Here is a 27,003-nt window from a genome sequence, read left to right as displayed (position 1 = left end):
CAGACATGGACCAGCCCACCATTTACATTTAAGGTAGTTATCAATCGTGGAGCTGGGAGGCCTCTGGTGGACCAATGTCCTGAACTTGGTTCTCCCACCTCAGAGGCACAGCCCTCATGCCTGGGTGGAGCACCAAGAGCCTGTCATCCACACGGCTCAGAATAAGAGGGAGAAAAAAAGAAAGAAAGAATGAAAAAGGTAAAATAAAATAAAATAAAATAATTAAAAAAATTAATTATTAAAAAAAAATTTTAAGTAATAAAAATAAAAGAAAGAAAGAAAGAAGAGAGCAACCAAACCAAAAAACAAATCCACCAATGATAACAAGCGCTAGAAACTATACTAAAAAAAAGGGGGGGAAATTTAAAAAACGGGCAGACAGAACCCTAGGACAAATGGTAAAAGCAAAGCTATACAAACAAAATCACACACAGAAGCATACACATACACACTAAGAAAAAGAGAAAAAGGGGAAATATATATATATATATATCATTGCTCCCAAAGTCCACCTCCTCAAGTGTCCATCGACAGATGAATGGATAAAGAAGATGTGACACATATATACAATGGAATATTACTCAGCCATAAAAAGAAATGAAATTGAGTTATTTGTAGTGAGGTGGATGGACCTAGGGTCTGTCATACAGAGTGAAGTAAGTCAGAAAGAGAAAAACAAATACCATATGCTAACACATATATATGGAATCTAAAAAAAAAAAAAAAATGGTCATGAAGAACCTAGGGGCAAGACGGGAATAAAGATGCAGACCTACTAGAGAGTGGACTTGAGGACACTGGGAGGGGGAAGGGTAAGCTGGGACAAACTGAGAGAGTGGCATGGACATATATACACTACCAAACGTAAAATAGATAGCTAGTCGGAAGCAGCCACATAGCACAGGGAGATCAGCTCAGTGCTTTGTGACCACCTAGAGGGGTGAGATAGGCAGTGTGGGAGGGAAGGAGATGCAAGAGGGAAGAGATATGGGGATATATGTATATGTATAACTGATTCATTTTGTTATACAGCAGAAACTAACACACCATTGTAAAGCAATTATACTCCAAAAAAGATGTTTTTAAAAATGTAAATGGATTAAATGCTCCAACCAAAAGACAGAGACTGGCTGAATGGATACAAAAACAAGACCTGTATATATGCTGTCTCCAAGAGACCCACTTCAGATCTAGGGACACATACAGACTGAAAGTGAGGGGATGGAAAAAGATATTCTATGCAAATGGAAATCAAAAGAAAGCTGGAGAAACAATTCTCATATCAGACAAAATAGACTTTAAAATAAAGACTATTATAAGAGACAAAGAAGGACACTACATAATGATCAAGGGATCAATCAAGAAGAACACATAACACTTGTAAATATTTATGCACCTGACATAGGAGCACCTCAGTACATAAAGCAAATGCTAACAGCCATAAAAGGGGAAATCAACAGTAACACAATCATAGTAGGGGACTTTAACACCCCACTTTCACCAATAGGCAGATCATCCAAAATGAAAATAAATAAGGAAACACAAGCTTTAAATAATACATGTAAAAAGATGGACTTAATTAATATTTGTAGAACATTCCATCTAAAAACAACAGAATACACTTTCTTCTCAAGTGCTCATGGAACATTCTCTAGGATAGATCATATCTTGGGTCACAAATCAAGCCTTGGTAAATTTAAGAAAATTGAGGGCAGAAGCAAGAAGAACTACAATCCTGCAGCCTGTGGAGCAAAAACCACATTCACAGAGAGATAGACAAGATGAAAAGGCATAGGGCTATGTAGCAGATGAAGGAAGAAGATAAAATCCCAGAAAAACAACTAAATGAAATGGAGATAGGCAATCTTCCAGAAAAAGAATTCAGAATAATGATAGTGAAGATGATCCAGGACCTCAGAAAAAGGATAGAGGCAAAGATCGAGAAGATGCAAGAAATGTTTAACAAAGACCTAGAAGAATTAAAGAATAAGCAAACAGATATGAACAATACAATAATTGAAATGAAAAATACACTAGAAGGAATCAACAGCAGAATAACTGAGGCAGAAGAACGGATAAGTGACCTGGAAGACAGAATGGTGGAATTCACTGCTGTGGAACAGAATAATGAAAAAAGAATGAAAAGAAATGAACACAGACAAAGAGGGGACAACATTAAATGCAACAACATTTGCATTATAGGGGTCCCAGAAGGAGAAGAGAGAAAGAAAGGACCTGAGAAAATATTTGAAGAGATTATAGTCGAAAATTTCCCTAACACGGGAAAAGAAATAGCCACCCAGGTCCAGGAAGCACATAGAGTCCCATACAGGATAAACTCAAGGAGAAACACGCCAAGACACATAGTAATCAAACGGGCAAAAAATAAAGACAAAGAAAAATTATTGAAAGCAGCAAGGGAAAAACGACAAATAACATACAAGGGAACTCCCATAAGGTTAACAGTTGATTTCTCAGCAGAAACTACACAGGCCAGAAGGGAGTGGCATGATATACTTAAAGTGATGAAAGAGAAGAACCTACAACCAAGATTACTCTATCCAGCTAGGATCTCATTCAGATTCGATGGAGAAACCAAAAGCTTTACAGACAAGCAAAAGTTAAGAGAATTTAGCACCACCAAACCAGCTCTACAACAAATGCTAAAGGAACTTCTCTAACTGGGAGACACAAGAGAAGAAAAGGACCTACAAAACCAAACCCAAAACAATTAAGAAAATGGTCATAGGAACATACCTATCGATAATTACCTTAAACCTGAATGGAGTAAATGCTCCAACCAAAAGACACAGGCTTGCTAAATGGGTACAAAAACAAGACCCACATATATGCTGTCTACAAGAGACCCACTTCAGACCTAGGGACACATACAGACTGAAAGTGAGGGGATGGAAAAAGATATTCCATGCAAATGGAAATCAAAACAAAGCTGGAGTAGCTATACTCATATCAGATAAAATAGACTTTAAAATAAAGAATGTTACAAGAGACAAGGAAGGACACTACAAAATGATCAAAGGATCAATCCAAGAAGAAGATATAACAATTATAAATATATATGCACCCAACGTAGGAGTACCTCAACACATAAGGCAACTGCTAACATCTCTAAAAGAGGAAATCAACAGTAACACAATAATAGTGGGGGACTTTGACACCTCACTTACACCAATGATCATGACAGATCATACAAAACAGAAAATTAATAAGGATACACAAGTTTAAATGACACAATAGATCAGATAGATTTAATTGATATTTATAGGACATTCCATCCAAAAACAGCAGATTACACTTTCTTCTCAAGTCCTCACAGAACATTCTCCAGGATAGATCACACCTTGGGTCACAAATCAAGCCTCAGTAAATTTAAGAAAATTGAAATCATATCAAGCATCTTTTCTGACAACAATGCTATGAGATTAGAAATCAATTAGAGGGAAAATAAAGTAAAAAACACAAACACATGGATGGTAAACAATACGTTACTAAATAACCAAGAGATCACTGAAGAAATCAAAGAGGAAATCAAAAAATACCTAGAGACAAATGACAATGAAAACACGACGATCCAAAACCTATGGGATGCAGCAAAAGCAGTTCTAAGAGGGAAGTTTATAGCTATACAAGTTTACCTCAAGAAACAAGAAAAATCTCAAATAAACAATCTAACCTTACACCTAAAGGAACTGGAGAAAGAAGAACAAACAAAACCCAAAGTTAGCAGAAGGAAAGAAATCATAAAGATCAGATCAGAAATAAATGAAATAGAAACAAAGAAAACAATAGCAAAGATCAATAAAACTAAAAGCTGGTTCTTTGAGAAGATAAACAAAATTGATAAACCATTAGCCAGACTCACCAAGAAAGAGGGAGAGGACTCAGATCACTAAAATTAGAAATGTAAAAGGAGACGTTACAACAGACACCGCAGAAATACAAAGCATCCTAAGAGACTACTACAAGCAACTCTATGCCAATAAAATGGAAAACCTGGAAGAAATGGACAAATTCTTAGAAAGGTATAACCTTCCAAGATGGAACCAGGAAGAAATAGAAAATATGAACAGACCAATCACAAGTAATGAAATTGAAACTGTGATTTAAAATCTTCCAGCAAACAAAAGTCCAGGACCAGATGGCTTCACAGGTGAATTCTATCAAGCATTTAGACAAGAACTAACACCCATCCTTCTCAAACTCTTCCAAAAAATTGCTGGGGAAGGAAAACTCCTAAACTCATTCTATGAGGCCACCATCACCCTGATACCAAAACCAGACAAAGATACTACAAAAAAAGAAAAGTACAGACCAATATCACTGATGAATATAGATGCAAAAATCCTCAACAAAATACTAGCAAACAGAATCCAACAACACATTAAAAGGATCATACACCATGATCAAGTGGGATTTAACCCAGGGATGCAAGGATTCTTCAATATATGCAAATCAATCAATGTGATACACCATATTAACAAATTGAAGAATAAAAACCATATGATCATCTCAATAGATGCAGAAAAAGCTTTTGACAAAATTCAACAGCCGTTTACGATAAAAACTCTCCAGAAAGTGGGCATAGAGGGAACCTACCTCAACATAATATAGGCCATATACGACAAACCCACAGCAAACATCATTCTCAATGGTGAAAAACTGAAACCATTTCCTCTAAGATCAGGAACAAGACAAGGATGTCCACTTTCACCACTATTATTCAACATAGTTTTGGAAGTCCTAGCCATGGCAATCAGAGAAGAAAAAGAAATAAAAGGAATACAAATTGGAAAAGAAGAAGTAAAACTGTCACTGTTTGCAGATGACTTGATACTATACATAGAGAATCCTAAAGATGCCACCAGAAAACTACTAGAGCTAATCAATGAATTTGGTAAAGTTTCAGTATACAAAATTAATGCACAAAAATCTCTTGCACTCCTATACACTAATGATGAAAAATATGAATGAGAAATTAAGAAAACACTCCTATTTACCATTGCAACAAAAAGAATAAAATACCTAGGAATAAACCTACCTAGGGACACAAAAGACCTGTATGCAGAAAACTATAAGACACTGATGAAAGAAATTAAAGATGATACCAACAGATGGAGAGATATACCATGTTCTTGGATTGGAAGAATCAATATTGTGAAAATGACTATACTACCCAAAGCAATCTACAGATTCAGTGCAATCCCTATCAAATTACCAATGGCATTTTTTTACAGAACTAGAACAAAATATCTTAAAATTTGTATGGAGACACAAAAGACCCCGAGTAGCCAAAGCAGTCTTGAGGGGAAAAAGCAGAGCTGGAGGAATCAGACTCCCTGACTTCAGACTATACTACAAAGCTACAGTAATCAAGACAATATGGTACTGGCACAAAAACGGAAATATAGATCAATGGAACCAGATAGAAAGCCCAGAGATAAACCCACGCACCTATGGTCAACTAATCTATGACAAAGGAGGCAAGGATATACACTGGAGAAAAGACAGTCTCTTCAATAAGTGGTGCTGGGAAAACTGGAAAGCTACATGTAAAAGAATGAAATTAGAACACTCCCTAACACCATACACAAAAATAAACTCAAAATGAATTAGAGACCTAAATGTAAGACCGGGCAGTATAAAACTCTTAGCGGAAAACATAGGAAGAACACTCTTTGACATAAATCACAGCAAGATCTTTTTTGATCCACCTCCTAGAGTAATGGAAATAAAAACAAAAATAAACAAATGAGACCTAATGAAAGTTCAAAGTTTTGGCACAGCAAAGGAAACCATAAACAAGATGAAAAGGCAGCTCTCAGAATGGGAGAAAATATTTGCACATGAATCAGCAGACAAAGGATTAATCTCCAAAATATATAAACAGCTCATGCAGCTCAATATTAAAAAAAACAAACAACCCAATCCAAAAATGGGCAGAAGACCTAAATAGACATTTCTCCAAAGAAGACATACAGATGGCCAAGAAACACATGAAAAGCTGCTCAACATCACTAATTATTAGAGAAATGCAAATCAAAATTATAATGAGGTATCACCTCACACCAGTTAGAATAGGCATCATCAGAAAATCTACAAACAACAAATGCTATAGGGGGTGTGGAGGAAAGGGAACCCTCTTGCACTGTTGGTGGGAATATAAATTGATACAGCCACTATGGAGAACAGTATGGAGATTCCTTAAAAAACTAAAAATAGAATTCCCATATGACCCAGCAATCCCACTACTGGGCACATACCCTGAGAAAATCATAATTCAAAATGAGTCATGTACCACAATGCTCATAGCACCTCTATTTACAAAAGCCAGGACAAGGAAGCAACCTAAGTGTTCATCGACAGATGAATGGGTAAAGAAGATGTGGCACATGTGTACAATGGAATATTACTCCGCCATAAAAAGAAACGAAATTGAGTTATTTGTAGTGAGGTGGATGGACCTAGTGTCTGTCATACAGAGTGAAGTAAGTCAGAAAGAGAAAAACAAATAACATATGCGAACACATATATATATGGAATCTAAAAAAAAAAAAAGGTTCTGAAGAACCTATGGGCAGGACAGGAATAAAGACGCAGATGTAGAGAATGGACCTGAGGACATGAGGAGGGGGAAGGGTAAGCTGCGACGAAGTGAGAGAGTGGCATGGACATATATACACTACCAAATGTAAAATCGATAGCTAGTGGGAAGCAGCCACATAGCACAGGGAGATGAGCTCGGTGCTTTGTGACCACCTAGAGGGGTGGGATAGGGAGGGTAGGAGGGAGACGTGGGAGGGAGACCCAAGAGGGAGGAGGTATGGGGATATATGTGTATGTTGTATGTATCGCTGATTCACTTTGTCATAAAGTAGAAACTAGCACACCATTGTAGAGCAATTATAGTCCAATAATGGTGTTAAAAAAAAAAGCTGCAGCAAGAAGTAAGAACTTCTAGGAAAGGAAAAATCCCACTAGTAAAGGCAAATAAATACTATAACTATAATAGCTAAAAGATAGACATGAAGATATAAAATATGACATCAAAAACACAAAATATGGGGGAGAGGAGTAAAAAAAATGTAGATCTTTTAGGCAGTATTTGAACTTAAATGACTACCAGTTTAAAACAAAGTAGATATAGTTATGGGTCAACATATCCAAACCCCAAGATAACCACAAATCAAAAACCTACAATAGATACACAAAAAACTAGAGAGAAAGGAACACAAGCAAATCATCAAACCAAAAGGGAAGAAACTAAAAGAAGAAGAAAAGAACAAAGAACTACAAGAAAACAGAAAACAAGTAACAAAATGACATAGCTATCGATAATCACTTTAAATGTCAATGGATTAAATGCACCAATCAAAAGACATAGGGTGGCTGGTTGGATTAAAAACAACAAGACCCATCTATACTGCTACTTAGAAAAGACTCATTTGCAGAGAGGCAATTTTAGGCTTATGATAATGTTTGGAAGCCTCAAAGTACCAACCTAAATACACATTCTGTTCAGTTCTAGAAATTTTAGCACTATTGTATACCAATTTGGTTTATTAAAAAATTCAGTTTGGGCATTTCAGAAGTTCCATTTGGCCATTGATATTCTAAATTGCCTTTGGTCAGGTAGATCCATTTAGTTAGAAATGTGTATGAGGAAGGACTGAGGTTTTCACACATAAAATTGACCAGATTCCCTGTAGGAGGGGTGCCCTCAAAATATTTAGATAACTGGGATCCTATTTCTCAGAGGTTTTTCTATAGAGTAAAAGAATAATTTTTAAACAGCTTAAAAAACTCAACCATCTTACATTTTAAACAACTCAATTCAATAGCTTAAACAGTTCAAATATCTCAAACAGCTTGCAAAGGAACTGCAGGCCTAATACTAGCCAGTTCTAAGGGAACAGGTTGGTCCTGGAGGAGCCAGGCCAAAGGCTTCTCAGCCCACTTCTCATAGAACAAGCCCTACTCCAAAGGAATGGGTCAAAGGCTGAAACAGCACAGTTGCAATGAAACAGCCCCTGTTCCAAAGGGAACAGGTTGAAACCTAACCAGTTTCAGTTGAAAGAGTCTGATCTCAAAATCTGACCAAGGTGGCAAATGAGTACTCGTATACAGAACAAGGCCTTAACCAGAAAGGACAAAACCTTAAAATAGATCCCAGATAAAGCCTGGAAAGCTTCAAATGCAAAGAGAGTATGAGCTCAGATCCAGGAAAAAGACATACCTTCAAACTCCAGGGTTGACAAGAAAAGCAGTGGGCACAATGGGCTCAATTGTGGGTATCTCACCTGTTTGCTCACCAGCCCCAGACCTGTCGGGGCTCTTCTCTGGATCCCTGTATGAGCCACCAAAATGTTGACCTAAAACAAATAGACTGCCAGTTATTTCTCTAGCAAAATGGGTTTTTTGGGATCAGCAGAGAATTGCAATTCGGAGTCTGCAACCCTGGCAAACTACATGCAAGTCCCCACACAGCAAGGGAGGAGAACTCTTGGAAAAGGCAGTTGGGAGAGCTGTAGTAAACAAAGAGTTCAGGACTTTTCATTGACTGAGTTGTTGCCAGGAAAGAAGTGGAGTCTTTCTTTTTCCTGTTGGATGCTGCCATCATCATAGGGAGTGAGAGCTCCCCCTTCTGGTCTCCAGACTCTATTTAATTGACGTTTTTGTTTATTAATTTTGTTTACAGGGGGCAGCAATTAGCCTCCTTTACAGATGGGGAAACAAAGGCTAAGAGAAGTTAGGATGATGATATCCTTAATCTGCTGATCTACCACCAGGAGGGTATCATCCTAAACTCTGCCCTCACCCAGACTCCCAAGAAATAGATTCAGCCCAGAGAGCCTAGGACAATTCTCATGAGACAGAAATCAAGAGCAGCAATGAGAATTCCTTGTTTGTTGTTTAGGACTCAGCCATGCAAATTTTAGGCATGACCAGTGTCGGGGGGTAGGAAGTAGAAGTCCTGAGCTGGTTTTTTTGGAGTTTTAAGTTCCATTTCTGGCTCTGACAAGAAAATGTGTGGCCTTGAACAAATCACTCTTTTAGCTTCAGTTTTTTCCTGCTCCTTAAAACAATATTGTAATCCCCTGAGAAGTTCATTTTTTCCAACCAGATTTTTGAGATAAGGCAGTTGTATATTTTTCTGTTGGACATTTAAATCCACTGCTTTTCTGTTCAGTTCTCTTAGATATAAGAGTATGTCAACCACTATATTTTTCTCCAGAAGACCACATGGAGGGTCTGTGGGGTTGGGCAGAGAGAACCAATATTTTTATACTCTACCTTCTTAGACAGGACCCACAAGAAAGTGCTTCTCCTTAATTAAGCATGATGATCAGCTGTGGAAAAGCCAGTGGGGCTCTCCTTGTAAAGATGAAATACAGCCATAGGCAGAAAACAACACAGGTAATTCCAGCCAGGAAGGTCTAGTCTGGAAATTTTTCAAAGGGCTACAGATTGCATAACCTAACATCTACTACCCCAGGGCAGTGTCTCCCAAGCTATTGAGGAAGATGAGCCAGGAGAAGGTTTTCCAACCTGTTTCAGTTAGTAACTGCAAGTAACAAGAGACCTAAAGATAGCGGCTTAAATGAACAAGGAATTTTTCTTTTCTTACACATAAAAATTCAAAGAGAAGCAGTTGGGAATGATATAGCAGCCTCAGTGAATTCAGGGACCTAGGCTCTTTCAACCTGACCACTCTGGCAATCTTACAAGTGGCTTCCATCCTAAAGGTTGCCCATGGTTCCAAGATGACTTGGAGCTGGAGCTCCAGACATCACATCCACATTCCAAGCAGAATGAATGGAAGGGTAAGGAGCAAAAAAGGTGCTCCTCCCAGTTGAGTCAGACCCTTTAAAAGAAATTTACCAACATCTTATATATCATGACCACCCCTAGCTGCAAGGAGAATGGAAACTGGCTGGGCAACTAGAACTCTATGCCATACTACCTGAGCAAGATTTTATGCTGTTTAATCTGGTTTGTTTTGGAAATGAGTGCCTTCTAGAACTTTCATTTACTAGGTTACATATATAAATAATATTTTATTGTCTTCCCTAAATTCCTACTTTCCGTGAGACCTTGCTTTTGCCAACCTCATTTTTGCTGTGATAAGCTTTTCTTATCTATGATAAGCTTTTCAGGCATCTAACCCCTGTACTTGGCTAGCCATTATTGTTCTCACCCCACTTCACATGGGAGTGCTAGGTGCAACTAAGATAATTGGTCAACAGGGCTTTTAGATCTGGCAACAATGCTCTCTTTGATCTTCTCTTGGGAGTTACCAGCTCCCTCAGTCCTTGGAGGGTAGATACTTGCCAGTCTGAAAAGCTCTGTTGTACTTTGTCTCAGAGGCAGGGAGCTGAGACCAGTGCCACCAGAGGTCATTTCCAAGTGTCTGAGCCCACCCTGGTCCACCTGGCCCGTGATGAGGCTGGGCTCCCATGATCTCTTGCAGTTATTCCCTACTGTGTGTCAGTCACCACGGGGAAGCACAAGGACGCAGCCACCGACAGCCGGGCCTTCATCTTCCTCATCGGAGAGGATGACGAGCGCAGTAACCGCATCTGGCTGGACTACCCCCGAGGGAAGAAGGGCTTCAGCTGCGGCTCCGTGGAGGAGTTCTATGTGGCAGGCTTGGATGTGGGCGTTATCAAGAAAATAGAGGTGCTGGGCCCTAGGGCCTCGGGATGGTGACCACCCCTAGGGAAGGAAGGAAGGAGCTGACCAGTACACAGGTGGGAGGGTGAGTGGGCCCGACCTGAGCCCCACTCAGAACAGGCAGCAGAGGAAGAGCTCCTGGCCCCTGCCATCAACTAGCTGGGTGACCTTGGTTGCATCACCTGCCCCTCCAGGTCCGTTTTCCACCCACCCAATGGGCATGCCTGTGTATTAGTTTTTTATTGCTGTGTAACAAATTATTACAAACTTAATAACTTAAGGCCACACAAATGTATTATCTCACAGTGTCCTGAGTCAGAAGTCCAGGTCTGAGTTAGCTGGGCCCTCTTCTCAAGGTCTCACTGGGCTGAAATCAAGTTGCTGCCACAGCTGGGGTCTCATCTGAGACTTGGGGTCCTGTCCCAAGCTCAACGGTTGTTGGAAGAATCTGTTTCCTTGTAGTTGTAGGACCAAGGCCAGAGGCTGCCTGCATTCCCTGCCAAGTGACCCTCTCCAAAACAAGGCAGTTTGTTTCTTCAAAGCCATTCAGAGAAGATCTCTTCTGCTTCAAATCTCTCTGACTTCTTCCGTCTCTGACGTCTAGACCCTCTTTTAAAGGGCTCACCTAATGAGGTCAGGCCCACCTAGAATAATCTTTTGATTAATTCAAAGTCATCTGATTAGAGACTTTAATTACATCTGCAAAATCTCTCCACCTTCACAGGAGGGACTCTGGTCAGTGAGTGCGAAGCACATTGGAAGACAGCGCTGAGGGAGGAGGCAGAAGAATGGGGAAGCGGACGCTGAGCAGGGAGGGCTTCTTTCCCAGTTGTGCCCTGTCCTCATGGCCCCTGTGTGTCCCCTCCTAGCTGGGCCATGACGGGGCCTCGCCTGAGAGCTGCTGGCTGGTGGAGGAGCTATGCTTGGCTGTGCCCACCCAGGGCACCAAGTACACGTTGCGCTGCAATTGCTGGCTCGCCAAGGACCGAGGAGATGGAGTCACCTCCCGTGTCTTTGACCTCCTGGATGCCATGGTGGTGAACATCGGGGTGAAGGTATAGAGGGCACCTGTGTGTGTGCATTGTGTGGCTAAGGGCAGTGCAGGCTGAGGTGGGCGAGAAGCAGGGGAAATGGAAATGAGAGAAGCAGCAGACTCACCCCTGGGGCATTGGCAGGGGCTGCAGCCCTATATACCAGCCAGACCCACTTTGCTAGGAGCCAAGAGAATCAAGTCTCTTCTTGTCTGCAGCTGTGTGACCTTGCACAAGTCATCTGGCCTCTCCGGACCTTGGTTTTCTCGTACAGCACATGGAAATAATGCTTCCTATCCTGTTCCATGTAAGATCTTGATGAGAATTAATGAGACCATGAACAGTCCAGAAAAGCTTTGCATGCTCTACACAGACATGCAGAGTCATTATTCTCCGAAGGATGCTCCAACAACACCAGTAGGCCAGTCATGAGGACAGATGGCATTTGGGAGACTGTCAGCCTCTGGGTCTCATAGTGTAGTGAGTGCTGTCTGCACAAGACCCCCTTAAGGGGAAAAATCTGGAAGGCAGGTGCTCTAAGCTCCTGTTCCATCTCCACCTCTAACTAGCCAAATGACCTGGGACAGGTTGTATAAAGTCACGGGTTGGTGTCAGGCAGGAAGCAGGATGTCTGGGTGCTGGGGCCCAAGGAAACGTGGCCAGCTGGTGGCGCAGAGGCCTCTGTGTCACATGGCCCTGCAGGTTCCCTTTCTCTCTGAAAAGCTGTGGGGTAAACAGAAGGTCCCAGCCCTCATCTCTATTCCTGAATCCAAACCAATGCGCTACTAGATTTAGGTCAGAAGCCGTCACACAAAGGTAAGGAGAAATCGCTCTGGGCCTGAGCATGGCCTGCCTATATAGTATATGGAAACAGAACGAAGGGCTGAGTTATGGGCTCTAAAACTCTTGCCAGGCAGGAGTGTGGATGCCTGCCCATCCCCTGCTTGAGAGCCAGAGAGCAGAACTTTCTACGGCATCGATACCCCGCTCCCTTGCTCAGCCATCTCCATCTGTGGCCAGACGGTCAGCGTAGGAGAGCACACAATTCATCCAGGGACCCCCGTCCTGACCCAATTCCCAGCACGCACGTGGGCGTGTGTGTGCGCCACTCCCAGGGCGTACGCACACCCCGCTCGGTACAGCTGCATCTCCCTCTGAGCTCTTTAGTCTGTGGAAATCCAGACCCACACCCCAGTTATTCATGTTACAAAAGAACACACGTTTGTCACTTTACAAAGAAATGTAGGGCTCTTTGGACTGGCCACCTCCCCAGGACATCTGATATCAGACTGGAATTACAAAAGCCCTGTTTCTGTGTCTCTTTCTGGAAACACACCTATGACATAAAAAGAGATGTGTCTGCATAAAGGAGAGAATGATGAACACAGAGAACACAGGAGTCTGGAGAGATCAGCCTTAAAGAGACAGTCTCCATGGGGCCACCGAGCACTCACTTTGATCATTCTGTGTCTATGTCTGCTGGATTAGAGCAAAATAGTGTCAGGCTTCTGCTTTCATTTCTGATAGCTCCATGCCCATCACAAATGCCCTTGTTAGGTGGTCTAAGAGGGTTTTCCTGGTAAAGCAATGTGCTCTTCAATGACTCCCTTGGCAAACATGTCCTCCTGGCCAGGCCTGAAATACTACTTCGAACCTTGCAGTAGCGTGGTGAAGATTCTAGATGCTGCTTGAAAAGGCACGACATCAGGGGCATGATCACTGCCATGAATAACTTGGGTTATGAGTCCGAAAGCGTCTGGGTGATGGGGACCTAGCGCCTGCACGAGTGACAGCAGCCGCTGGGGAAAGGAAGGGCCGGGTACAGGTATATGCAGAGGAGATGCTCAGCCGGGCACGTCCTTGGCCATGTGTGCAAGCCTCTCCTGAACCTTCGAGACCTAATTGCTAGTCCTTGGGCACCTGGTGAGAGGCGTGGAGTAAGAAGCCAGGACCAGAGCACCTTCCAGGTCAGGGGTGAAGATGGCCCCTCTTGACACGAGGCTGCCTCTTGGAGGAAGAACCAAGGCAGGGGCCTCGGTGGGGGCACCGTCCTCGGAGGAGTAGGCTGCGCCCTCCCCCTCCAGCAGAGGCAAAGGGAACACGTCCTCTTTGGAGCAAACCTCAGGCAGAAGGGCAAAATTCCAACCTAAAGTGAAAACCGCATACAATAGGCGGCTGTCCCACTTCACAGGTGACTGGAGGCAGAAGTCCCTGAACCATCAGACTGGGCGCGCTTCCCACTCACCGACGTGCAGGGTGCGTGCTGGCTGCAGCAGGAAGGAGGGAGCCCCCCAGAACCATTGCTGCTCCTTGACGCCAGGCCCCAAGGCGAGGTGTCTGCAGCTCTCGCAACTCTACAGAGTGCTTACCCCTATTTTATGGGGGAGCAAGCAGAGGCTGGAGAAGGTGGGGCCTCTGCCCAGGTCAACAGCTAGCACAGGACGGATCTGGGACTCAAATGGCGCCCTGCATGGCTCCAGAAGCCACTGTCTGGCCAACACACGCTGCTGGGATGAACAGACTTAGGTTGAGATTCGACTGACAAAGACATCGGTTAACGCTGGGGCTTTTGGTCATATTCCTACTGCGCACGTGTTTGCTATCAGAAACTGAACTCCTCTCCAGCACTGAACTGGACACAGCCAGGGACACAGACAGTAACAAGGCCTAGCTCTTGCTCTCCAGACATTTACAGTTGATTAGGGGGAGGTCTCTTTTCAGAGCCATGGAGCTTGGAGGGCGTGTTGTCTTGCCCCAGTGAGAGTGAGGCAAATCCTTGGGGCTAACGGTTGAGACCAGTGCCCAGGGCCCACATCCCTCTCATGGCAGGTGCTCTATGAAATGACGGTGTGGACGGGTGACGTGGTTGGTGGTGGCACCGACTCCAACATCTTTATGACCCTCTACGGCATCAACGGCAGCACAGAGGAAGTGCAGCTGGACAAAAAGAAGGCCAGGTATCTGGAGGTGGCCTGTGCCCCTTGCCCCTTTGCCCCTCCACACACCCGATCCTCCACCATCCAGCCCCATCCTGCCTTTAAATAGACTGCTCCCCTCACTCTCCCCTCATCCCCTGGGGCCTCCATGCCTCTGTGTGATTTCTCCCTCCTGGAATGCTCTTCATCCACTCTCTCTGTCTCAAGACCCTTCTGTTTCAAGGGCTAGCTCAAATCCACCTCCTCCAGGAAGCCTTCCTTGATCACCTCAGCCCACAGCACTCCTTCCTTCCTACCTTCCGCCTTTCCTTCCTTCCTTCTGTCACTCAAAAATGTTTACTGTAAGGTCTGTGTTAGTTGATAGCATTGTGTCATTGTGAATCTCCTGCTTTCATTCTTTGTATGGTAGTAATGTAACCTGTTCACATTAGGGGAAGCTGGGTGAAGGGAACACAGAAACCCTGTTCTATTTTGCAACTTGCCTACAAGTTCAAAATGATTACAAAAAGGCTAAACTAATTTTTAAAATATTAAAAAACAATTGTACACCTATGTCAGACACTGTCTCAGACACTGGAGAAACAGTACAACCGGGAAGAGAAGATGCTCAAGCTCACAAAGCTTAACACCTGAGGGAACCACAGCAACAGCATGGACCCTGATGTGGGCTTATTTTGTGCTGGACATTTTTCTAAGCCCTTTGAATGTATTGATACTCCTAGTTCTCCCTACAACTCTGTGAGGACCATTATTATCATCCCCATTCTATAGGTAAGAAAACTGAGGCACAGCAGGGTCAAGTCATGTTGCTCAAGGTCCCAGAGCCAGTAAGCTATGGCACTCAGTACTGCACCCAGGTGGCCCCTGTCTTAAGCATTAGGTTCTACTGCCTCTTAAGATAGTTATTAGTAATGGCAATAAAGGTGAACCTCCTGTAGTGCTTCCTGTCTGCGCCTTCCATCAAATCCTCAGCTTGGTCCTGGGTTTTGTTTGGTTTTCTATGTTCAGCCATTGTCCCCCAAACCATCCCTGGCCCCTGATATCTTAAGCATCAGAGGGGAGAGACTCAGAGCCCAAGCCTAGGATTTCTACAACCCATCCACAGCCACTCACCTCTGAGCCCACACTGCTGCCTCCCCAGGCTGGAGGCAGGATACAGAGAAGCCTCCTTTCTGAGTCCTCACAGCTCCTGACTCTGGCCTTGCATGTAGCAGGCCTCAGTAAGTACTTCTGGATTGTGGCAGAGGTGAGGTTGGTGAGGACGGTGCTGAGGATGGGGATGGCGATGCTGAAGCTCTTGGGAGCCGGGCAGAGGTCTCTTCCCAGGGACAGAGCAGTTCATGAGAGCAGGAACTCTGCTCATCTTATGCGGCTCGCGCCTGGGGGGTCTGATGAGAACAGTTTTTGCCTGTCTTCTCTTAGCACTTCTACACTCTCATTATGCAACTCCTGTTCCCTCCTGGAATTCTCCCCTGACCAATTCTCCCCTGATGATGATTGTAACAAAGGCTAACATTCAATGAGCACCTGCTCCCTGCCAGGCACCATTGTAAGTGCTTTTTAAATATATATTAACTCACAGCCAATAAGGTGCCTGAGACACAGAAAGGTGAAGTAACTCCTCAAGGTCACTCAGGTAGTAAGCAGGGGAGCTGAGATTTGAACTCCTGAAATTGTGGAAATAAACGAAGGCCAAATGAGAACAGAGGCTATTTCTTTAGAGCTTGCTATAGCAAGGGTGTGAGCCACCATCACTTTGTTTGGCAGAGGCTAAGGCTGTCAGGAGTCTGGCAAAGCTTCAGAGTGTAGCATTACTGGGGGCATGGCAAAGCTGGAGGGGAGCTACCTAGAACTGGGCGTCTTATGTGATTGGATTGGGGAACGTATCTGGATTTCTCTGATTGTCTTGAGTTGGGAGAGGGGGCAAATCAGGGAAGCTGGCAGTCATTCCCCACATCCTGACCATCATGGGCCCACTGCTGGTGAGGCTGCAGGCTGGCGGCCTGGGATGGCTGCTGCTGCAGAGGTGGTGGGTCAGAGTTCTGTTATCATCTCTGGTCTAGCTAGTGTCTGTTTTTATCTTCAGTCTCTCACAATCTTTACCGCTTTACTTTGACCCTAATCTCCACCCAGACTCCAAATTCCTGGAATACCTCGGATTAATTATCCCACGCCTACATTCCACCTTATTTTATAGACATAGGCAGACACAGTTGCTGGTGGGAAAGATAGATACCTCCTTTCTGGTAGTATCTAAATTCCAAAAATGTTGCTTGAAAGTCACACCATATTGTAAATGCTTCGAGGCACCTTGCTAAAGAATTTTGGTTTTCCAAATTAAGATTTATTCTGTGAGGAGAGCCATCATTTCTTAATTATTCTGGAGGGCAAGCTCAGGGCTCTTACCCAAGACATATTTTGCTTCATTGCATTTGCAAGTGGCCCGAAGTTTGGCCTGTGTCTTGGCATCCTCATTATAGGTGTCAGCATCTTGACTCAGGGACTTGGAGAGCAAGACCCACTGGGCTTGTGTCATGCACACAGTTTACTGTTGTGCAAGGGAGACTTTCCCAAGAAATGGCGTGTGACCAGAATGGAGGCAGAAACGTGCATGTGTCACACAGAAAGCATTGTGTAGGTTCGCCTGCTGCAGCGCCCCTGTTGTAAAATGCTATACCCAGAGGCCAAATTTGATAGCAATTCCCTCAACCCCACTCCCCAGCTAAAGTCCCCAACTTGTCATCTTGCCACTTTGGGGGCAACTGTTCTGGTAAATTCATTCACAGTGAGATGGTCGTGAATGGATGTGGCATTCAAAAAAATGATGCCCTCAAAAGGTAATGCTTAAACCCAAGGAATGACTGTCTAACAGTGGAATTTGAGGCAATTAGTTTCTAATGGATGTAGGGGCTATTTTTAGGCAAATAGATGTGGTTTTTCTCTAGAGGGAAGTAAGTGCCTGTAAGGAATCATTCCTAGGCCCAGTGGAGACCCCATGAACTGGGAAATTCTTTGGTCTGGAAGCAAACCAGATTCTCAGAGTTCTGTTGTGTTTGCCCTTCTGGATGGCCCCCCGGCTTCCACTAACGCTTAGTGCAAAGAAGATGAGAAGAGACTCAGCTCAAGAGAACGCAAACGGAGGGCAGAGCCCAGATGGCTTTCCAGGTGCCATTTCAGGAGGCAGTTGGGAGCCACCAGTGACGGTGGCCTGGGCTTAGCTTGTAAGTTTTGAATCTTTCCTTCATATCTTTCTCACTTAGATCTCACACTGCCTGGTTAGTGATAAAGCTCTGAGAATAGAAAGGGCCCATCTTTGGGGACTTCATGGGCAGGGGAGTTGGTAAGGAGGCTCCTGGAGTTGGTCAGGCTTGGAGGGAGGTCTCAGGGCTGAGTGGGAGTGGTGGTAGTCCGAGAGGAGAGGCAAGCGGGCTGAGTTCCAGGGACGGGTGCCTTTGAAAGGTCAGGCAGTTGGAAAGTCCTAGCACCCACTGCTGGGTGACCCCTCTTGACACATCATCTTCAGCTCAGAGGCTGCCCTTTAAAAGGACACTGGAAGATTCGAACCTGTGCTGGGCCTGATCATGGCATTTGAGGATGGTAGAGACTTAGAATCTGTTTGAGATTTCTTTAACTTTGATCTACTCTCAAACCAGGGCAAGGATGCTCATGAGATATGGATGCAGACGGGTTGATGCAGCTCCCTGCTGGGCAGCAAGTTCAATGATCTTGTTGGTCCCTGAGGAGCCCGGTTCAGAGGAGCCAGGGCCTGTGGGCTCTGCCTTTTACCCCTCAGTCACATCAGCACCTGTGGACACCTACACCACCACTGAGGCAGTCCTCCTGCTACTCACCAATGCCTGGAGTTCTCTCTGTGCTGGGTCTCTCATCTGCCCCCCCTACAGTCCCAAAGTGTACATTCTTGCCAATTGGGGCTGTAGTAGTTTCCCGAGGTTATGATAAAAACTTACTACAAACCTAGTGGCTTAAAGCAATGCAAACTTATTCTCTAACATTGTGCTGATGAGCACTTCGGGCCTGGAGAAGAGAGGTCTGGTGGCTACTGCAAGGGCCTGGGGAGGGGAGACAGTAGAGGCACTGAGCTTAGCCAAACTGTTGACAATTAAACAATTGGCTCTTGGGGCAGAGCCGGGGCTGACTTATGAAGGGTTGGCCAATGCTGTCCTTAGAGGGACAGCGCTGCCCCCAGTTGCTGTGGGATGGAGCATGGGCTAGATGGCCACTGGTACTGGAAGGAGCTGGGTCTAACATGAAGCTACAGGTGAGCCTCTGATCCCAGCCAACTCCGGGAGCCCCAACCCTACCTCTAAGATGCACAGAGGCAAAGTGCCTGAGCAGCTGCCCCAGGGAGGCTGGCTTTGAACCCCATAACCTTCTTCCCTATCTTCCAGCCACCCCGTCCCCAGGCTCCCTACCCATAAATCTTCCCCAGCTTCTTAGCAATGTCTAAAACTTTTCCATTAAATACTGGCCCTTCCAGCCTAAGGCTTTGGGTTTGGTTAGCCTTAGGCTGTCCTCCGTCACAGAGACTGGTGAGTGAGTGAGCGCTAGGCCCTTTCCCAAGGACAGCCTTTGATGGGGTGGAGAACAGAAGGAAGGGATAATAGGAAGGGAGTGAGGGGCAGCTAAAGCTGCTGAGCTCCTTCAGGTAGATGAGCAGGACAAAGCCTGGGCCACTTCAGCAGCCCCATCCTTCTGAGCCAGAGGCAGGGGGACCTGACTCAGAGGCTGACCACTTCTCCAGCGGCAGCCCCTCAACGTCGTGGCTCTCCCTCGTATCAACTGGGGTGTCTTGAGGGGGTGTGGAGCAGCAGGGAAAATGTGGCTGGTGAGCTGTGGAGGAATGAAGGGCCAATGAGGGGGTTTCCTTTCGGATGCAGGCCTTTTACCCTGAGGAGAGGGGTCTATCCAGGTGTAATCGGGGTTTAGCCTTTAATGAAGGGTGAGGGGGCAACTGTAACCCAGTCTTCAGTTTTCTAAAAGAAAAGCTTATTTCTCTCTCCCTTTTTCCTTACACCTGCCCCACCATAAAATCTCCATAAAAGGGAGATATTTGGCTAAATTCAAAGGGCGAAAATTTTTTAAAAATACAAAACACAGATTTCTGAAGTTCCTTTGTTCTGCAAAATTATACACCTGGCAAGAGTAAGGAATCAATGAGTTGAAAGATTATTTGAGAGAATGTCCACTATATGAGATGAGCTTGACAGGGGAATTTGTGAGCACTGCCTTCCATTTCCCATGTGACCAGAAGGACAGACAGTTTAAACTAGAGCAGGAGAGATTTAGGGCAGACCTCTGGGAGAGTGTTTTTACTTCTAATAATCATAAAGTGCACATAAGCAAGTTATCAAAGGGATTAGGCCTCTGTTCCACTGAAGATGAGGGGTAGTTAGTTCTCAGTTTGCAGCATTTGCAGTCCCAGCTCCCACTGGCTGTGGCCTCTGTTTTTAAAAGTATGTTTTGTTCAAGGAAGCATAAAATTGCCATGCAGTGTCATATCTTCAGTGATACCTGCGTTACCCCCAGGGGCTTATCAGCAGCAGCATCTGGAATCAGTGAGCTGTCAAGCAATGTCAGCACTGAAGGTCGCATTTTGCATGCAGCACTGTGGGAAGAGCAGTAAGAAATAAAGATAGAGCGTCTGTGAGATGATGTGGTCATTCGGTAGAAAAATAGTAATAGCAACAAAAGCAATGTTAACTGCCATTTTACAGTTATTAGTAGTATTACCCAACCTAGGGCCACTGCCTTCAGTTATGCATATTCTGTACAGAAAAATGTGAACAGCACTATCTAGAGTTGTGCAGTGCACAACTTGCCCCACCGTTCGTGGCAGCCATGTCACTCATAGAGTCTCATTTAAAGCTTTGCAGGTATGGAATTCTTTTCACATTTTAAGTTGATTTCACATCCATTTGGTCCTCATGACAGTTTTATGAGATTGCCGGGCCAGTGTCATTTTCCCTAGACTACAGATGAGGAAACCAAGTCCCAGAGAGGAGCTGGGACTGTTCCATGTGGTTAGCAGAATGAGATTAGAACCCAGATCTGGTACCTCTTGATTCAGGACCATGTCTGCCAGCAACTCACTTAACCCAGTCTTTTGGGAACACATCTGGGGTGCAAGATACAGGCTAGTGGGGAGTCACGGGGAGCTGAGAGGCCTCTTCTTCTCTCCTTACCCTGAATCTGGTCTCTGGCATGGCCTCGCCCTCTCACCATGGCCAGCCTCCCTTCTTCATGCCCCTCCTCTCCACCCCCAGATTTGAGCGGGAGCAGAATGACACCTTCATCATGGAGATTCTGGACATCGCCCCGTTCACCAAGATGCGGATCCGAATTGATGGCCTGGGCAGCCGGCCCGAGTGGTTCCTGGAGAGGGTAACATGGCTGGACCCTCACCCTCCCTTCCACCCACTGCCCACCCCCTTCTTCCTGCTCCTTTGGGCTGTCAGTGGGCCTTGTTGAAGTGCAAATGTCACCTTAAAGGGTTGTTATGCGAACATGGCCCAGATAATCAATACGCCCTTTGGTGTGAATTAATCAGAAGACATAGTTTTATTTATTTGAGTCCAGTCAAAACTGAATCAGCTGCCAGGGAATACAGCCTGCCCTGTCAGTGCAATGTGGACAGAGCCAGGGTGTGGGCTTCCTGGAGGAAGCGAGTTGGGAGGGGTGAGAGGGGAGCAGCAGGAACTGGGGCGGCAAGGCTCCGATGGTGGGAACATTAGGCAGACGGCAAGGAGGCTTCCGGTGCCCCCGTGATCACGGTTAGCCAGCTGCCTCTTCTTCCATCTTGGACCAATGCTCCCCTCTGAGTCATCCTCTCATCCCTCATCCATCAAAGGCCATGTGTCCCAAGTCCCCTCAGACTCTGCTCCCCTGTCCAGCCTTTAGCAGGTTTTTCTTGAGCCAACAATATGGTGCTCCCACCAAGGACAATCTGGCGAGCTTGGGTACACAGTTCCAGGGGTCTATGGCTGACAGTAGTTTGGTTGGTCTGTTTTTCTGTCATTCATTCAGCAAACATTTCTCATGCACAGTGATGGGCACCTCTCGGAAATATATTTAGACGAATTGTCCATTCCCAACTCCCTAAGTGAGGGTAGACTTGGCAGGGGCTTCAGACCCTGTTCCCGGCCCGCGGGGCAGGGTCTTTTCCTGGAGAGGACCCTTTCCTCATGCCTCGAGTCTAAATGAGAAGAACTTGTCTCAGGCCTGGGATCATGAGTCCCGGGGGTCCAGATGAGGGGGCTGCATAGCGGGTGGGCAGCTGGCAGAGGAGAGGGAGGTATTCCCACACTGGCCTCTCTCCCCCAGATCCTCCTGAAGAACATGAACGCTGGAGACCTGACCATGTTCTACTACGGAGACTGGCTGTCCCAGCGGAAGGGCAAGAAGACCCTGGTGTGTGAGATGTGTGCCGTCATCGACGGGGAGGAGATGATGGAGTGGACTTCCTATACCGTCTCAGTGAAGACCAGTGACATCCTGGGTGAGTCAGTGGGTCCCTCCCTTCTCCTATACCCACCTGCCACTAACCCTGCCCCTCCTTAAATTCTGGCTCAGGGCCTGGGCTCTGGTCAAGACATTTTTCTCTGGATGGCCGTCCAAAAGTTAGTCAGGCCAGCTCCTTTCCACAGTGTGCCACCTTCTACCTGAACAAAGTATTGCTGCCAGTGACTGACTTGGCTCTGTCCTTCCTGCCTCAGGGAAGTGGGGGAGAACATCATCAGGCCGTATCATCAGCACTTTTGAAAACGGTGCAGGAACTTGGCTCAGAGGCCCTCTGTCCTCCTGCTGCCTCCTGACACCCCTCACCCAGGGGCCATGCATCTTGGATGCCCTTGGGTTCCTTCCCACATCCCTGTGCCTGGCCACCATCTGCTGTGTGCCAGCTTTGGCCTGGGGTCTTAAGATGGGATAAGTCCCTGAGCCCGTGTGTGACTGACATTCGAGTGCAGCAATGACAGTGAGGCTATGACAGAAGTTGGCACAGGTGCTGGGAACCCAGAGGAGGGCACCTTACCTAGCCTGAGATCAGGGGAAAGGGTCATGGAGAGCTTCCCAGAGGTGGTGCCAAAGTCTGGCCCAGAAAGACAAACAGAAACCGGTGAGGCAGAGGGGACACCAGAGGAGGGGCCTTCCAAGCAAAAGTATGAGCGTGCTCAAAGGCCTGCAGCTGAGAGGAAAGCAATGCCCCCTGCCTCCCCTCCCCTATACCAAGCCTGTTCCCCAGCAGCTGGTGCAAGGAATCTGGCAAACTCACTCACACTACTTACAAATGGCTAGTGAGAGAGCCCCTTGTTGGCCCTGGTAGCTTACATTTTCAACAGAGGAGCATTCAGCCAAAGAAATGAAGCATCTCCGGCATACGTGATGGGTCAGGACAGCTGGCAAAGTTTTTTTTGGCACCTCCCTTCTTCCTTTCCTCCTCAGAGTGAAGCCTTCACTCTCTTCGCTTAAAGTTCCAAGTGTTCACGGTTTTCGAGTCCCTCATCCCTACATGATGTGCTCTCAGAAAACAATAACTTCATTTTTAACCACAGGGTGTGTATCAGAAAATCTTCAAGGAGTGACCTCTTCCAGAAGCCTTTTCTTTTCAACTGGGGTCAATACCTCTATTTGTCTTAAGCAAATGATGTGAAGCTCTAGTGTAGAATGTCAACCAGAGGCAGATTTGGGAACAAGGAACTTTCACATTGTACAGGAGGGAGTTTATTTCTAAACTGTAAAGCCAGTCTACACGGCACATGTTTAAGTATGGGTGTATTTCCCCCAAACTAGGTGAGTTCTTGTACCAAACCATTCACACTTGCTAACCGGGATCCCAGTGAGCCCAGCAGCATTTACAAGCCACAGAGGTGAGATGAAGGATAGAGTTGTAGACCTGGGAGCCCTATGACACTGACCAGCTCTTTCCAACCTCACCCCTGGCCTCGATGACTCTGAACTTGCCCATGTGCCCCCCTGGCTCCTCCCAGGATCCCGAGAGTGAGGCCAGAGCAAGAGAGCTATGATTCACAAAAGCCAGCACCCAGAGCCCTTGTCTTGTGCACCCCAGGAGCGGGCACTGATGCCAATGTGTTCATCATCATCTTTGGGGAGAATGGGGACAGCGGGACCCTGGCCCTGAAGCAGTCGGCCAACTGGAACAAGTTCGAGCGGAACAGCACCGACACATTCAACTTTTCCGACATGCTGAGCCTGGGCCACCTCTGCAAGCTGAGGGTCTGGCACGACAACAAAGGTAACTCAGGCTCAAGGTCAAGGTGGGAGGGAGGGCAGGCCTCAGCTCTCCACCTGAGCCCCACCCTGTCTCCCTGACTGCACGTGGACCCTTCTACCCCAGGGTCACAGGGAACCAAAAGCAGTTGATTGCCACCATTTTTTTAAAATTTATTTATTCATTTATTTATTTTTGGCTGCATTGGGTCTTCGTTGCTGAGCCGGGCTTTCTCTAGTTGCGGCGAATGGGGGCTACTCTTCATTGTAGTGCGCAGGTTTCTCATTGCGGTGGCTTCTCTTGTTGCAGAGCACAGGCTCCAGGCACATGGGCTTCAGTAGTTGTGGCACATGGGCTCAGTAGTTGTGGCTTGCGGGCTCTAGAGCACTGGATCAGTAGTTGTGGCGCACAGGCTTAGTTGCTCTGCGGCATATGGGATCTTCCTGGACCAGGGCTTGAACCCGTGTCCCCTGCACTGGCAGGCTGATTCTTAACCACTGCGCCACCAGGGAGGCCCAAATGCCACCATTTTGACTGTTCCATCAGTTAGAACAGCTAATGTTTCTGGGCAAATTTTAGTTCCTCCTGCTCCCCCCTGTCCCCCAGGGTGATGAGTAGCCCTTAATCTTCTGTGATGTCAGGGCATTAATTCTACTTAGTTCAGATATAAAAATTAAGAAAAAAAGGGCTACATCACCAAATTCACTTCCCATGGATTTTCTGTAAAGGATTATGTTTGTTTATTTATAATAGCAAGTCTAAAATTAGTCAAATTCACTTATAAATATGAATGATGGGGTAGAATATAAGCCAAGCAAGAAATTTATTTTTAACTTCAAAATACCTAAGGAATACTTTGTCATATCTGTAATTGTGCTGAAGTTCATGTTCAGTGTTTTTTCATTATCCTTTTGTTGTCTTCAGGCCACTCTGAACATTGTTTTCTGGCTTTGAGTCTTTATGTTATACATTATATAATTAGAAAAGAGTTGTTAAATACTAAATTTCACCTCCTTGAGACACATTACTTTCTTAATTTATGTGTTCTAACTCACCCTCTTGTCTTCCATTGAAACTGGCCTCAGCAAAGCTATTCACTCAAATCCTTCTCCAGTCTTTCCTGAGTTTCCCCCATGAGAGGCCCAGAGGTGTCCTGAGTGTTGTATTTGTCCTTACTTCTTCCACATCCTGACAGACGACCAATATGTCTGTCATGGTATCTGATGAAGCCCAACTTGGCAGCTTTAACATGGGTTAAACACTAAAATTTTTTCAATAACATGGGATAAGCTCTGATTAAGCACCGAGAAATTATTCAGTCTTCAGAGCAATAATCTAATGAAGATTTGCACAGCTCTCAGTTTTCAAACCTCAGTGTACCCATTCAGTCATTCACTGAGCAAACATTTACAGCATCCACTATGGGCCTAGTGCTCTGTTAAATATGAATGATACAAACATTTGACCCTTAAACAATCTTGTGAATTCCTGCAACAAAAGCACTGAATCATCTCTCTTTTCTACAACCAAGGAATATTGAGGCCCTGTGAAGTTTGAACAACTTACTCAGAATCACACAGCAAGAAAGAGACACAGCCAAAACTCAAATCCAGGTCTTCTGATGCCTGTTCTGGGATACCAGCCCATCCTGCCAGTTCCATTCTGCACCCTCACCAGCCACTGTGCCAACAGGTCAAAAAAGAAGATGAGGAGACGAGGACAGCTTCTTCTACCTCTCTTCACTATGTCCCCCATACATGTTTATTGTCAGGGTATAGAGGGAGGATGACTTCTCCAGAAAAGTGGAAGGGGATGCTTATTCCTCTCCTGTTCATTCTGTGTCATTGTAAGTCTATGGAAAGAAACATACTTGCAAAATATTCTCAAAATATCCCTAATGAATCTCTACTCTTTCCCAATAAGGAAACAAAACAAAGATCTCTGAATTCTTTCTCACTCTCTCGTCATCCATTATGATTGTTTTAGAATTAGTAGAAGGTTGGCCAGTGGTCGAAAGTCTGGCTTAACAACAAGAGCCAAATTATTACGATCATCTCCTGCCCCAGACAGTTCATAAGATCAAGATGAGCCACTGCCCATGACACTCCACAAATGGATCACTCAGTCAAGACAATCACTTCAGTGTTTGAGCAAGATGCCAGGGGCTCAGTAAAAGCACTGAGCTCCATTGTGTGTGTCACCACAAGCCTAATTAGAGTGCTTTGACAGACCAGATTGATGGGGGTGGGTGGGGATGGGGTTTGTCTACCCTAATATCCATGCAAACAGTTTCCTGTTGCAGTGTCCACGCCAGAGGCAAACCATAGTTTAGGAAGTATATTCCTGGGAATTGTGCCCCTGTCCTAATCAGAAAGAAGCACATTTTATCTCTGGACTGCCAACACACCCTGGCAAGGCATTACTCTTGAGAGTAGGGGCCATGGCTCATTCATATTTATTTTCATAACTGCCTACAAAGGTGCCTGTGGCATAGTGGAGACTCACTAAATCTTAGCTTAGTTGAGACTCCACCACCTCCCCCACTCCCAGGAGAGAGCTGAGAAATATCAGGGCCTTTAATTCTGTTCTTCCACAGCCCCTACCTCAGAAGCAACAGAGAAACAAAGGGACTAAAGCCTTGAGAAGGAAGAAATATTATTCCCAGCCAGTCTGAACAATCCCCTTAGGGTTCGACCACATGATGGGATCAGAGGTCAAGGGGCTCCCTGATCACCTCCTGGTCAGGTCAGAGAACTGGGCAGGGAAGAACTTCATGTAGACCATGATGACCTCCATCCCTTTTCCAAGAAGAGAAGACAGTGTCAGGGCCATTTTTAATATGAAGGTTTCACTCACAGGGTTGTGAGGGTGGAGGGGATGACCAGAAAGACTGAGGATGCCCGTGTTGAAGACCACAGTTCTGGGTAAACACGCTAGAGCCTTTGGAGCTGTGTAGCTGTCCAGGGTACTGACTTCTCTCTGGCTTCTCTCAATTCTGGACTCTGCCACCTGTTTCTAGGGTTCCCACCTTTGAGGCTGACTATTTTCAGCCTGGACTGTTATAGACTTCCCTCAGCTTGCCAAAATGGTTCAAATT

General features: G+C 45.5%; 1 protein-coding gene across 2 annotated transcripts in view; it reads left to right on the top strand.

Annotated features, from left to right (window-relative positions):
* Positions 1–27,003, top strand: part of LOXHD1 (lipoxygenase homology PLAT domains 1) — a 219,867-nt gene that overhangs the window by 167,899 nt on the left and 24,965 nt on the right. Inside the window, exons 32-37 of one of the 2 annotated variants that reach the window (XM_059894272.1) lie at positions 10,490–10,698; positions 11,562–11,747; positions 14,553–14,680; positions 20,944–21,061; positions 22,001–22,175; positions 23,745–23,930. In XM_059894272.1, coding sequence (XP_059750255.1) covers positions 10,490–10,698; positions 11,562–11,747; positions 14,553–14,680; positions 20,944–21,061; positions 22,001–22,175; positions 23,745–23,930 — 1,002 coding nt within the window. The remainder of the gene's footprint in view (positions 1–10,489; positions 10,699–11,561; positions 11,748–14,552; positions 14,681–20,943; positions 21,062–22,000; positions 22,176–23,744; positions 23,931–27,003) is intronic. The other variant, XM_059894273.1, reaches the window with a different exon arrangement.

The sequence above is a fragment of the Balaenoptera ricei genome, chromosome 14, assembly GCF_028023285.1.
Source record: "Balaenoptera ricei isolate mBalRic1 chromosome 14, mBalRic1.hap2, whole genome shotgun sequence".
Lineage (NCBI taxonomy): Eukaryota > Metazoa > Chordata > Mammalia > Artiodactyla > Balaenopteridae > Balaenoptera > Balaenoptera ricei.
The sequence above is the reverse complement of the archived record's forward strand: the minus strand, read 5'-3'. Positions and strand labels throughout refer to the sequence as shown.